Here is a 15,391-nt window from a genome sequence, read left to right as displayed (position 1 = left end):
GCTGTAACTAGTATCTCAGCCACTCTATGAAATTTTAACTCGTTGGCGCCAGAGATTGCGACAAAGATTATTATTCCGCCGCCTCCAATGGGCGCTGTAGTAGTTCAGAGGGTGTCGAGGGCAGTTGTTGTTCTGTTGGGATGAGAGAGTAGACGATCTGAGTGTTGTACTGTTTGGTTGGTGTAATGTATAGATGGAAGAAGATGCAACTGTCAGAATATATTTGAGAAAGGAGATGGGCTTTTGATTTATGATGCTGGTGTAATGGAATATTTTCGTCAATATGTAATGAGGTAAAAAGGTATTATAGTTTTCTTTAATAACAATCCCTCTTGCTCACAGTCAACAAAGCATCTGGCTCGTGTTCATTTATTAGACTTGTAATTCTGGTTTCTATGTGTAATTGTAGTATTTCTGGTTTTTCAATTAATTCATTGTAAATGGTGTTCAAAATATTTTGTCATATTGAGAAAGAACCGAGCCAGATACTTGTACATTGAGTCACACTACCACACAGTGAACGGTTACACTTGTGCTTTGTTCTTTCGTTGCTTTTATAGTTGCAGGGGACTTAATTAATCAACTGTGTTAATGGAAATTCCTTGTCATTCTTTATTTTTATTTTATACAGTCAGATTGCGTGCTAATACTAGTCAGGGCCAACCGGTTACGAGACTTAGTAACCGGTCATACAGCTAGTAAAATTATTGCATTTATTCATTAATATTAGTCTTTTCTTTTTAATTAGGCCCCCATGCACGTGGCGACCGCTGCTTCGGATCGTCCCTTGGAATTCTTTTCATAGTAAAAATAGTAGACAGTAGTATTGTTGTAGTCTATATTGCAAGTGTAGAATTTGTAATTGAACATTCATAGTTGTCTTGTCATTCTTCTAATGGTATTTTTGTAGATTTTAATCTTTGATGTGTCGTATAAAGGTTTGACAATTTTGTGCAATTGTGAAGGTTTTAATTGTTCGTTAATCGTGTTTGTCAAGAAGCATTTCGTGTGAATGGTATTGTTGGTGATGAAGTGGTATATTGTGTGTAATTTTCGTATACTGACGAGTTTTGTATGTTTTGTAAATGATTACGCAATCGATGAAAAAGGTAAGAATGATGGATAGTCAGAATAACGAATTTGTTAACATGGTGAACTCGCCAACACAGGAGAACAGTATGGTGAATAATAAAGTAGAAACCAATTTAATAAGCCGGGAAAATAGTCCGGAACCAGTTCAAATTGTTTCACAATTGAAACATTTTTAGAATACGAGATTAACGTTAGAAGATTCTGGAATAGTATCGAACACAGATAGCTTTACGGCTATGACGAAGGAAGTTAGTTTTATGGTAAATGTTAGGGGCGAAAAGAATTTCGAACCACTTAATATGGAGCAGTTGATGAGTGCAATATTAAATTTGGGATCACAAATAGGAACAATTAAAACTGATATGGGAACAATGAAAACACAGTTAGGATCTGAATTTAAAACGGAGATGGGAACAATGGCAACACGGTTAGACTCACAAATAGGGACATGTTTTGAAAACATGAGAGATGAATTAAAGAAAGAAATTAGAGAAGAAGTACAACCGATTTTGAATGCTCACAATAACAGATTAACTTCAATAGAAAATAGACAAAAGGAACAGGATAGAGAACAGGAAGAAAGAGATCGCGTGATAGTACAAAAATTTTCAGAGTTAAATTTACAGCGTGCACATGATACGGAAGAAATATTTGAAACAATCGAGGAATCCGTACCAAATGGCAAAATAAATAACCTAAAACAACAATATGAACAGTTAACTACTAAACGTGTCAATACTGAAACCCGAGTCGCGACACTTACGGAAGACATAAATAAACAGAAAGAACAAATAGGTGACTTAACGGAAAAGGTTGAGGAGATTTCGGATAAATTGACAAATCTTAGTTTAAATGGGAACAGAGATTCAGATGATACAGCTCCACTGCCATTTGCAGGAACAGAAGAGTACGAGAATATAAATAAACATGTTGAAAATCAGGGAAAATTTAATGAACGCGTTAAAAGGGAATTTGAGGCTTTACGAAAGCAAGTTACACAAATTGAAAGCGAAATCGTAGGAAAAGACAGTAAAAGAAATTTAGAATCACCGATAGCGGGGGGTTTTGAAGAAAGTAATTTATTTCATTTACGAGATGCAACAAGAGAGCGCCATGCTCGCGAACTTGACAATAATCGACATTCCAACTGGGACAGACGCGGTAGGTCTTTGTCGCCACGAGGCGAAAACTTCGACTATAAACACTTTTTAACTGTTCGGAAATTTAAGTTCTTTCGCAATTCTAATAATGACATACATCCATGTTCATGGTTAGATCAGTTTATGTACGCACTTCCGCCAAATTGGCCACTGAGTCACAAACTGGAATTTATGTGTGGATATTTAGAAAACGAACCGGCGACGCGCATGCGCGCACTTATTAGAGATTTTCATAATTTAAATGATTTTTATCATGCATTTCTATCGGCATATTGGTCTTATTATGCAGTGTAATTTTAAACAGTCTGAGTTCCGCACGCCGGCAGAATACTTTGAAGACGTGATTCAAAAGAATCAATTCCTTTCCAATCCTAATAGCCCGACTGAACTGTTTAACTAAGCTGCCACAATCGATAAGATACATTGTTTTAGCCGGAAGATGTAAAGACGACATTGAAACTTTTAAGACTTTGCTGCAAGAACTTGAGTATGACGACGACGATGTAACTTCTTGTAATTTTTTCAGTAACGGTAACCACATTAGATTTTCAGAGAAAAGCGATAATGATCGGAACGGACGTTATAACGTTAACTTCGGAAATGAGAGACGAAACAGACAGGACAATAAATACCAGCCTTATGACAATAACAGACGTTCTAACAGAAATTACACAGACAATTATAATAACAGAAATTCTTACCGGAATGATCAATCATACGGAAACAGTAATCGGTATCATCAAGACAGAAATTATTCATACAATAATGGAAATTCTTACTACAGAAATAACCAGGGTAGTAGCCCTAACAAGAATTTCAGAAGTGACAGTCGAAATTACACATGAAGTAGTCATGCAGATAGCCATGAAAATAGAAATTTTAATAACAGACACAACCAAGAATTTACATCTAACAGACAGGAAGGACCTAATTGGCATCCTCCACGTGACAGAAATTCAGAGAGACAAGTGCAAATCGTAGAAAATGATCCGCGAAGTGACGCGAATAATCAAAGACGTGACACAAACAATCGACAATGACTTGTAGCTTCGGCTTCTGGCAGCAATACAGACGGTTCAGAAAGTAATGACACTGCGACTTTACACTACGTACGCTTGGAAGACATGAGAGATATTTTGCTAGACGAAAAGGAAAACAATGCAGACACATTTTTACATTCTGTTATTGAAGTATGTGTGAGTAAGAATAAGTTCACTGCGGTTTTAGATTCTGGGAGCTCACTGAATTTTATTAGTGAATTAGGTTTTCGTATATGTGTAAGAACTATTGCTTATCCTGTGTTACCTGTTTCTAAAACCACAATTCGAGGAGCTATTTCTGGAAAAAGTGTGGAAGTCAAACAACAGACCAACATAAATTTCATTTGTCAAGGATATGAATTTTCTGCTAATTTTATTATTGTTCCATTACTCAATACACAAATTATATTAGGTATGGAGTTTCTTAACACATATAAAGCAATTTTAAACTTTAAGGAAGGAAGTGTGAACTTGAATGTTGCCGGAATGCCGAGGTGTTTGAAATTTTTCGAGTGAGTAACGAAATCTGAATCAGACACAAATTTTTTAAGGTTTCTTACTTCTGGTGTTTTCGCTGAGTATTATGACGACAATGTGTTCATTCATGACAACGACAATAGATACAGAGACGCGATGGATGATATGATTAATAGTGAAGAATTAATTAATGAAAAGGTTAACAAAGCTGAAGTGACAGATGACGTTGCAAGAGAAAAATTACACCACATTTTGACTTCACATACTACAGTATTTAGTCATCACACAGGAACTATACAAGGCTTACAATATTTATTTAAAGTAAAAGAACACACACACCATTTTGGGGAAAAACATACGCTATTCCTGTGGTTTATAGAGACAAGGTTAAGAAAGAACTTCAATCCATGTTAGATCAAGGCATTGTTGAGCCAGCTGTCAGTCCTTATACCAGCCCATTACATGTCGTTCTTAAAAAGGATGGGTCAATTCGTTTGGTTCTGGATTCCAGACTGATAAATAATATCATCATTCCTGAAACTGACGGTCCACAAAATTTAGATGAACTTCTTCAACATTTCCATGGAATTAAAGTTTTATCCACAATTGATCTCCGTGCAAGTTTTTGGCAAATTGAACTCCACCCTGATTGTTGAAAATACACTGCCTTTTTAGCCTTTGGTAACTGTTATCAATTTCGGAAATTACCATTTGGACTTACTGTATCTTCAGCAGCATTCATTCTTGGTTTAAATGAAATTTTACCTGTTTATCTTCGTAACAGTATTACTTCATATGTTGAAGATATTCTTATTGCTAAACGTTCTTGGAGTGAGCATAACAGAATTTTGGATTCGTATTTTTGCAAGAGTTGGCATTACAGTGAACTTGGGAAAATCTGAATTTGGTCGTTCTCAGGTGAAATTTCTTGGTCACATTATTTCCTGATCCAGAGATACTAGACGCTATTCGTAATTATGCTGTTCCTACTACTAAACGTGGTGTTTGTAATTTCCTTGGTGTCTGTAATTTTCTTAGATGCTTTGTTAGATTGGACAATTTGGCCACACCTCGTTTATGTGAACTTTCTGGAAAGGTTTCTAATTGGTGTTGGGATGAGGAAGCTCAATTAGAACTTTGTTTGGCGATGGACTCATCATACAAAGGCCTAGGTGCGCACTTATTTCAAGAGATAGAAGAAAACAACGTTGTAGTACAGAAAACTATTGCATTTGGAAGTCGTGTTCTCCCTAAATCAGAAAAGAATTATTCAATCACAGAACATGAAGCTTTGGCTGTTGTTTGGGCTTTCACAAAATTTCGCATCTTTTTGTATGGCAGACATACTAAGGTTTACACAGATCATCGAGCTCTGGAATTTCTTATGTCAACTAAATTAACACATGGAAGATTATCACGAAGGGCACTGTATCTACAGGAATTTGATTTTAGTATTGTTTACATCCAGGGTTCTTCAAATATTATTGCTGATGCTTTATTACGTGCACCTATGGGTTTGAAACAAAGTGCTGAGGAAGACTGCAAAGAAAACAATTATTGTCTGATGTATATTCAAGGTGTTGCGTTTGAAAATTTCATTTCGTCTTCGCTCCAGGACATCGCTAAGGAAGCAAAACAAGGATCCAATCTGGAAGGACATTAAGAAGAAGTGGAGGAGAAAGGGAAGCGTAGTGATTAGACAGTATTATTTAGTTCGTAATGATGTTCTTTCTAAAAGAAATTCGGTTGACAACTCTGTTTGGTTAGTTTGCATTTCTGATGAGAGGGTTAATAAATTGATTTGGTATACACATTTCAGCTATGCACACTTTGTTGCATGAAAATGCTTTCATAAATTACGAGAAAATTGCTACTTCAGTAATATGCAAAAACTGATTCGATTTGTTCTTGCTAAATGCAAATTATGTCAAACGGCTAAGCCGCCAACTATTTCTCACAGAGCACTGTTGTTTCCTATCATTCTAGCGAGATTAAAGGAAATGGCTGCAGTCGATTTGTTCAGTCCAGTGGTTTGTTCTACTAATGGTTTTGCGTACATTATGGTAGTAGTGGAAATGACATCAAAATATGTGTGTTTTACACCTTTACGCAAAGCAACAACTCGTTCAGTATCTAATGCTTTCATCAAACATTTTCTTAAAGAAGTGGGACATGTTGATAAAGTTATACCAGATAATGGATCACAGTTTCGCTCTAAAATTTGGCTTCATACTCTACGGCGTTGTAAGATTAAACCAATTTTCATTTCACTTTTACACCCTCAATCTAACCCGTCAGGGAGATGGATGAAGGAAATTAATAAATTGTGTCGTCTTTATTGTCATCATAATCACAGAACGTGGGATCAGTATCTTCATATTTTTCAAAACATTCTGAACGAACTCCGTAATGATTCAACTTCTTTACCGCCTATATTGATATTAAAAAATAAACCACCGACAAATCGTATTTCTGAAATATTTCCTTTTCCACCTACTCGGAAACTGCGGCATTCTGAAGTTGTCAACCTGGCACTACAAAATATTGCATCTGCGGTTGCTAGAAGAGAGAAATCATCTAAACGTCCTGGTCGTTTAAAAACTTTGTCAGTTGGTCAAAAGGTGTTAATTAAGTCTCATCATTTGTCTCACAAAGGAAAAGGCTTGTGTCGCAAATTTTTTCTGCCTTATAGCGGTCCATATATAGTTCGCAAAATTATTCATGATAACACTGTTGAAGTAGAAACTCATAAATCACGGCGCTCTAAGGCAATACATCATATATCGAACGTTAAAATTTTTGTGGAATGACATACTTTTGAGAAAATTAACAGTTACACGTAAACATGCAGAGAACACAGGGATACCGGGCCGTGTTCTAGCGGCAGCACAGACACAAAACGACAGTCAGTCCGCGCGCCGCAGAAGGGAACCGTTGACCGCAAACAATTACTTCCTACGTCACGACTACCTACAGCTAATCGATGGCTCAGTGCGAATGCACTGACAGCCTTAGACAAATACACAGTCTAATTTCTCCGGTTAAGTTCAGTATAAGGCTATAGTGACTTGATAACTTGTGATATTAATGTTCAGTTTTCACAGGATACATTTGTATAAATCTTTAAGAATTACAGTAAATTCTCTGCGTGTCCGACATTAAGAAGACCTGCTATCGAGAAAATTTCAGGAAGAATGTAATTTTGAGGAAGAAAGTAATAAACTAAAAAGGTAACTATTAATTGAGTTTATTTTTCAGGTAACATAAGTCTACTTAAGTATGTACTTTATACGTAATTCGCTGCTCGCGATTACCTGATTTATACTTTGTGTTAAATTTTATGCTCTATGAATTTACTTGTGCAGCGACATGCTTGCGTACATTTGCTGATTTTGACAATGTTTTATTAATGAACAGGGTTGTTACTTGTGTGTATTTTGCAACACAAGGCTGCTATTCTTATTCACTGATGTCATATATTTCATTATGTGCCTGATGTGCCTATTTATTTAAATTATATTTGTCATCTCCCCCCCCATGAACCATGGACCTTGCCATTGGTGGGGAGGCTTGCGTGCCTCAGCGATACAGATAGCCGTACCGTAGGTGCAACCACAATGGAGGGGTTTCTGTTGAGAGGCCAGACAAACGTGTGGTTCCTAAATAGGGGCAGCAGCCTTTTCAGTAGTTGCAGGGGCAACAGTCTGGATGATTGACTGATATGGCCCTGTAACACTAACCAAAACAGCCTTGCTGTGCTGCTACTGCGAATGGCTGAAAGCAAGGGAAAACTACAGCCGTAATTTTTCCCGAGGGCATGCAGCTTTACTGTATGATTAAACGATGATGGCGTCCTCTTGGGTAAAATATTCTTGAGGTAAAATAGTCCCCCATTCGGATCTCCAGGCGGGGACTACTCAAGAGGATGTCGTTATCAGAACAAAGAAAACTGGCATTCTACGGATCGGAGCGTGGAATGTCAAATCCCTTAATCGGGCAGGTAGGTTAGAAAATTTAAAAAGGGAAATGGATAGGTTAAAGTTAGATATAGTGGGAATTAGTGAAGTTCGGTGGCAGGAGGAACAAGACTTTTGGTCAGGTGATTACAGGGTTATAAATACAAAATCAAATAGGGGTAATGCAGGAGTAGGTTTAATAATGAATAAAAAAATAGGAGTGCGAGTTAGCTACTACAAACAGCATAGTGAACGCATTATTGTGGCCAAGATAGATATGAAGCCCACGCCTACTACAGTAGTACAAGTTTATATGCCAACTAGCTGTGCAGATTATGAAGAAATTGATGAAATGTATGATATAAAAGAAATTATTCAGGTAGTGTAGGGAGACGAAAATTTCATAGTCATGGGTGACTGGAATTCGACAGTAGGAAAAGGAAGAGAAGAAAACGTAGTAGGTGAATATGGATTGGGGGGAAGAAATGAAATAGGAAGCGGCCTGGTAGAATTTTGCACAGAGCATAACTTAACCATAGCTAACACTTGGTTCAAGAATCACGAAAGAAGGTTGTATACATGGAAGAGGCCTGGAGATACAAGAAGGTTTCAGATAGATTATATAATGGTAAGACAGAGATTTAGGAACCAGATTTTAAATTATTAGACATTTCCAGGGGCAGATGTGGACTCTGGCCACAATTTATTGGTTGTTACCTGTGGATTAAAACTGAAGAAACTGCAAAAAGGTGGGAATTTATGGAGATGGACCTGGATAAACTGATAGAACCAGAGGTTGTACAGAGTTTCAGGGAGCGCATAAGGGAACAATTGACAGGAATGGGGGAAAGAAATACAGTAGAAGAAGAATGGGTAGCTTTGAAGGATGAAGTAGTGAAGGCGGCAGAGGATCAAGTAGGTAAAAAGACGAGGGCTAGTAGGAATCCTTGGGTAACAGAAGAGGTATTGAATTTAATTGATGCAAGGAGAAAATACAAAAATGCAGTAAGTGAAGCAGGCAAAAAGTAATACAAACGTCTCAAGAATGAGATTGACAGGAACTGCAAAATGGCTAAGCAGGGATGGCTAGAGGACAAATGTAAGGCTGTAGAGGCTTATCTCTCGAGGGGTAAGATAGATACTGCCTACAGTAAAATTAAAGAGCCTGTATCTAATATTTTCTGGGTCTCATGAACAAATAAAGCGAGTTGGGTCTCACACAATCGCTGTTCCCAAAGTCCATGTTGATTCCTACAGAGTAGATTCTGGGTTTCCAGAAATGACATGATTCCCGAGCAAAAAACATGTTCTAAAATTCTACAACAGATCGATGTCAGAGATATAGGTGTATAGCCAAATGACGGTCCTCTTCTGAAGTCACACGTGGTCGTCCCTGCACTGGTCTTCGGGACACAGTTTCGGTCTTTATAAACTGTCGCCACAACCGAGAAACAACAGAACGATTCACACTAAGTCATCGGGCCACATCATATTGCGACTGTCCTGCCTCCGTTCTTTCTGTGTTTCTCCACCACAGAGAGTCTGGTAGGCATCTTCTCTGCGCCATACTGCACAGTCTGTGACTGTGTACACAGCGATTGTGGATGTGGGATTAGCCGGCGAACACTACCTCGTTTCACAGGTGCCGTGATGTCATCACTGGCATTGTAAGAAAATGTAGGCCCTACAGCCGTCCTTATGATCTTATTTATTGTGTGGCTACCAGATTCGGCGCATCAGTGCGTCACCTTCAGAGCTTAGTTGATGCTGAAGGGGTTATCAGCATCAACTAAGTTCTGAGGGTGGCGCTGTGATGCGCTGGAACTGGTAGCTTGTAATGCCGGAAATGCATATCCTCCTATTTCCATCTATTGCAGGTCGTGTGGAGAACCAAAGTGTTTAGGATCTTTGGTAGTGTGAACTCTGCCGCGTGGAGCGCGGGCAGAGCAGGGATCTGGCTGGAGTAGGGCGGTGGAGCAGGTGTGTTGTGTGACCCTCCTGCGAGTTGCCGCGCTTTCGGGGTTTGGCAGCATGTAATTGCGCTCGACTTGCTATGATAGTTTCTGACACGGTGTCGCAGACGGGAAGCATTAGCTGGTGCACATCGAGAGCCCGTTTCGCCTGGTGACCGTGTCGAGAAGAAGGCGCGCCAACATCCAGCTTCTGCAACAGCGACGGCCGACAATGAGTGACTGTCGCCACCTCCTCGACCGACGACTTCAAACCTTCAATCAACCAACAAGGAAGACTGAAAGCACGTAAAGTTTTACAACTGTATGGCGGACCTCAGATTTTCAAACTGTTCCATTTGCATCACTAAAAAAATGGTTCAAATGGCTCTGAGCACTATGGGACTTAACTGCTACGGTCATCAGTCTCCTAAAACTTAGAACTACTTAAACCTAACTAACCTAAGGACAGCACACAACACCCAGCCATCACGAGGCAGAGAAAATCCCTGACCCCGCCCGGGATCGAACCCGGGAACCCGGGAACCCGGGCGTGGGAAGCGAGAACGCTACCGCATGACCACGAGATGCGGGCTGCATCACTAAAATACAGCAACTTAGCATGAACCTTGGGTGCTCATTGTCCCAATTGCATTACCAAGCAGGGTCCCTTCCTTTTCGAAATGAACCCAAGTGTCGTTGAAATTCAAACGCCAGCATTAAAGTAATATCGTTCCATTTCACTGCTTTAATTTCAAAGTTCAGTTAAAGTATTCATAGCTGGCTACAATATTTAGATTACACGCACAAATTAAGAGTGCGAGTTTTGTTACCATATTTTAGCTTACCTGTGACTGCAGCTCAGCTTGGTATGTACTAAATTTTACTATTGTTAATTGTTCTGAATCAATTAATGCAAGTTCAAAGTTAAATCTCTTGTTTCTAAATTGCGTAGATTCAAATAGCTTTTGAGATGATTGTTGAGGTAGCCCAAGACTAACCTTATTTTATTTTATTTCCTGGTGCTTCAGAAACTAAGTTCACTATTAATTTCAGTCACTAAATTAACTTTAAATTTTCCGGTTTTATTAATTCTTTTGCTAAATTAAGTCAGAGTGTAGCGAAGTTTATTACTCCTGACAAACATTCAGTTTTCACACAACAGTTGTCAGCCTTCAGTTGCCACGCTTTTAGTGCTAATTATATGTGCATTAACCTTTCTTTTTCAGTTATTATAGTAGTTGTCCATAGGATTGCCGACGGTAATTTTCCCCAAATCTCAAATATCTAATTAACGCCAGTTAATTGTTAACGTAACGACCGCACATCACTCTTTTTCAAAATTAATTTCCACCAATTTCATTTGAATTTTTCCTTTCATTTAGATGTAACCCTTTCCTCCCTCTTTACCGACAGATTAACTTCAGTGACGATTGCTATTACCATTAGGTACACGCGGTTTAATTTTTCACTGTCATTAAGGTCGATAAGTGAGGGGGAGGTTACAAGCTACACAGTAAATAAGATCATAAGGACGGCTGTAGGGGCTTCATTTTCTTATAATAGTGAACGGCCATGGAGACCAAGATCTCCAGTGAAAAGGACGGACATACAAAAACCCATCGATGACATGGTTGTCCATTGACCGGAATGCCATCTTCTGAGCAGAATAAGATCGTGCGGGCATCTGGTTGACAGTTTGTATCATTATATTGAGAAATAGACGCGGGAGGGGGAATAACGGTTTGTCGCGTTAATTTTGGACACAAATGTAAATTAAAAATATCTACCACAAGGACCACTCCTTGCTCCATTTCTCTTCAGCTTCTACGAAGCAGACATCCCAAAAACAAAATCAAGGAAGTTAGGTTACGCCGACGACTGGGTACTTGCAACAAGGTGTAGCTCAATTCAACTATCAGGAGAAAATCTAACGGAGACCTAGTTGTACTGTGAAAGAACTTTCCCAAATGGTGACTCCAACGAAATGCCACCAAAGCAGAGAATTCCCGCTTTCACCTAAATAGTAAATTCGCCGGAACAAAACTCAACGTATAATTTGAAAACACTACACACTTGCAGTACAACACCTAAGTATCTTGGGGTATATCCCCAGATAGACACCCCTCTTTTAGAAATCACCTATCAAAAACAACTAAAAAACTGGAAACAATACACAACTTCATCCAAAAGATGTGTATTACATCCTGGGGAGCATCGGCATCCACCCTACGTTTCTCTGCTCTGAGGCCAGTTTTCTCAAGTGCTGATTTTGCTGCCCCAGTTTGTCCATATGCTCAAAAAACAGACGTCTAGCTAAACAACAGCATGAGGATGATTTCTGGTGTCATCAGATCAACACCTACAGAATGGCAACTAGTATTATGCCACATTCCACCCCGTCAACTACGACGCATAAGTGCTCTCACGAACGAGTAAAAAAAACGTCGGCGACAGTAAAAAATCTACCAGTCCATCAAGATACTGATGACGCAAACCACAACTGACTTTGCTCTAGAGTATTAGAATAAAATAGAAAAGATCCCTGTGAAAGATGAGGTCCACCTTACCAAAATCATGGACGCAGGAGTGGACTAGAGAAAAAAAGAAAATACTGCACCGTGTATCATTCAAGAACAACAGGGATTTGACTTGCCACGCAGAACATGGTCAATGCTAAACAGGGTTAGAACTTAGCATGGGAGATGTGTATATTTTTTTCGGAAACTGCGTAAGTAGCCATGCCTTCTTGTGACTGCGGAGAACCACAGACCGTCGTCAGACACATCACAGAAGAATTCCCCACAAGATCACACTACGGCAAACTTCGTGCTGGCGACTCTATAGAGTGGACAGTTTACATAAATGCTCTAGATGTTTTAGATTTTACTAGGATATATTAGGCTGTATATTCTATGAACTTATTTATTTTTTCAATGTGTCAAAAGCGATACGATAAATAAATAATGTCACAGAAAGAAATTCAGGTTCTCTCAAATTTGTATGATAAGCTAGGATGAGAATCCTGCGAGAAAAATCGGAAACGTGCTTACTGTCATCGTCACACATCTCGCGTTGTTATGATGAGAAAAGGACGAGAGAGATGTGGGCGCTTAGGGAGGCATATAGACAGTCATTTCTGCCTCGCTCAATACGCAAATCGAAAAGGACTGGAAGCTGTTAATGTTGCTACCAGGTATGTTGGCCACACGCTGTTAGTGGCTTACAGGCTATAGAGGCTGAGGAATATAAATATATTTTTGGAAATACGCGGAAAACTACAAATCAGATTAAAAAAGTTTGGAATGAAAGTTGTTCACATACAGTGACACGGTACTCGATCCCCTGCCCCCCTCCAGGAGGTGTGGGGGGGGGGGGGGGGGGGAGGGTCAAGTTTGAAATCGTGAAAAGGAACCCCAGTTTCTGTTGCGGATTCTCCAGGAAGAGTACGCAGACTGACTTTTGCATTAAAATTTTTTTGCAGTCCGTTATAGATAGTGCTGTAATCGACAAAACTGGAACTGCATTAAAAACTGTTTAAACACGCATCAGATCAGGATCCCAGGAGGTAGAAAGGATGTTATCCTAAAACCTTCAATAAGAAACCGGTTTTGTAGCAAAAAAGACTTGATTCTCCGAAACACAATTACTTGGTCCACATTTTTCGTGTAATTTCTTTCATATATGATCCTCGACTTCCTTTAGTTAACGCGGATTATTCACTTACCAATAACGCCTATTATGCCTATTCATTTGGCGATTTGTTTCATCAGAGGAAAGTATATGTGAACGAAAATCTACATAGGCTGCTAGTTGTTATTGTATCCAACTGCAAATCTTCAAGCGGTTTTGAAAGCCGCCCCCATGTAGTTCTTATGCAACGATAAGTGATGCCAATCGAATCTGTGCTCAAGCAGTATTTGCAGAACACTTATTTGCGAAATTCCTGAATATAGCGCGATTTGTACAGAAGTAAAGTATTTTTGCTATAAAACCCGGTTTCACATTAAAGATTTGAAAATAATTGCATTTCTAACCACCTGGGACCATAATCTGACGTGTATTTCTTGAGATGTTACCACTTTTCAACGGCTTTTTACCCATTTTGACTTTAGTCGATTACAGCGCCATCTGTCACGTCACACCCTTGGAGGTGGGGCACGAGGGTCGAGTTTGGAGTCATTGGATGTCACTCTTCGAGACGAACACCTTGTATTAGAACATTCTTCTTTTTAATCCTGACCGTGTGCAATTATGTAAACACGTAATGGAGGATGCGTTTGGTGTATTCTACGTGGGTAGACGTTCCACAGTACCTCCAATGTTTGCAGTTCGCCGTTGCCGATGTCTTTCCCCATCCCTGCGAAGAGACGTCTGTTCAAGGGAGTCGCACACGCACTGCGACGGCTTGTGAAGCAAGAGACCGACATTACGCACCACTCAACTGCTGTGGTACTCCTTATCTGCTGGCGTCACCTACAGTACGAAAATAACGCAATTGATAAAATACGAGTTTAACGGATATAGCAGTCACGAGTGGAGGAATGTGGGGTGTAACTAACAATCTGGCAAGTCAACGGGATAATTTATGGCCCAAAGCACTATGATAACATATGAGGTCATCAGTCCCCTAGACTTAGAACTACTTAAGCCTAACTAACCTAAGGACATCACACACATCCATGCCAGAGGCGGGATTCGAACCTGCGACCGTAGCAGCAGCGCGCTTCCAGACTGAAGCTCGTAGAACCGCTCGGCCACAGCGGCCGGCGGACGATTTATGGTCATTTGTGTTTTCTTTTAGAAGTTCCTTACGCTGTAACCACAGATGGTTGTGAGCCTAACATTTTCCGAAGAGAGTGTTGGGAATCGCCTAAAAACTGCATTCGGGCTGGCCAGTGTACTAGCTGACAGTCCCTTTAGTCCGCCACGTGGATTCGACGAGCGTCTCGCTCATCCGCCAGCCTCGTTATAGTCCGTGAGACGAGTGATTGGTAGTGACAGTTCCGGCGGGCAGACGGCGCTGTTGCCGAACGTGGCTCACAGCACGCGGCGCCGTGTCTGCTACACGCATTCTCTAGCAGCAGAAATAAAAGCGACACAAAATACAAGTCGTATTGGTACGCGTGAATTTATTTAAAGTTGATGCTTGAAATATATTAACTCGAAAACTGATAAGAGCTATTTAGTACAAGTATCTAAGGTGCTGAAACATAATAAAGTTATTTGTTAAACTTCACAACTGAAATGAAAACTACTTTCGCAAGTTGTTGAACATTAGCAGTTTTGGTTTACATTGTTAAGTATTAGCATTATTAATTTGTTCTACTACAAGCTACAGAATAATTGGTCAGTGTATTAAGAGTTATAATCTGAAGAAAGTACTCACAATATGATGATCTGGTTGTAGATCGATAGCGAACTCCCTCCTTACATTCCTGAATACGTTGTAGTTACTGTAATGGAAAAACACCACTCACATCACTGTCAGGATCTGATTTGACATTGTCTTCCTCAGCACTACTCGAACTATCACTGCTCTCTCCCAGATGTATAATTAAATTTTCGATGCATTCTTCCACAACCCCTTCGGTTTTGGCCGCCTCTCTGATGGCACTTGCAGTTCTGTTTACAATTTTAGCCCACGTCTCGCTTGTCACTTTATTGATAGCTGCTGGAAGGAGAGTTTCCACTTCAGAGATCGTGAATTTTTTATT

General features: G+C 39.7%; 1 protein-coding gene across 1 annotated transcript in view; it reads right to left on the bottom strand.

Annotated features, from left to right (window-relative positions):
• The window catches only part of LOC124789719 (solute carrier family 22 member 7-like), a 154,953-nt gene extending 140,857 nt beyond the window's left edge, over positions 1–14,096 (bottom strand). The window contains exon 1 of the mRNA XM_047257170.1: positions 13,991–14,096. Within this exon, the coding sequence (XP_047113126.1) occupies positions 13,991–14,032 (42 nt within the window). The 5' untranslated portion in view covers positions 14,033–14,096. The remainder of the gene's footprint in view (positions 1–13,990) is intronic.
• Positions 14,097–15,391: the final 1,295 nt, after the last annotated feature.

The sequence above is a fragment of the Schistocerca piceifrons genome, chromosome 3 (assembly GCF_021461385.2).
Source record: "Schistocerca piceifrons isolate TAMUIC-IGC-003096 chromosome 3, iqSchPice1.1, whole genome shotgun sequence".
Lineage (NCBI taxonomy): Eukaryota > Metazoa > Arthropoda > Insecta > Orthoptera > Acrididae > Schistocerca > Schistocerca piceifrons.
Note: the sequence above shows the minus strand (reverse complement) of the source record. Positions and strands in the feature narration are given on the sequence as shown.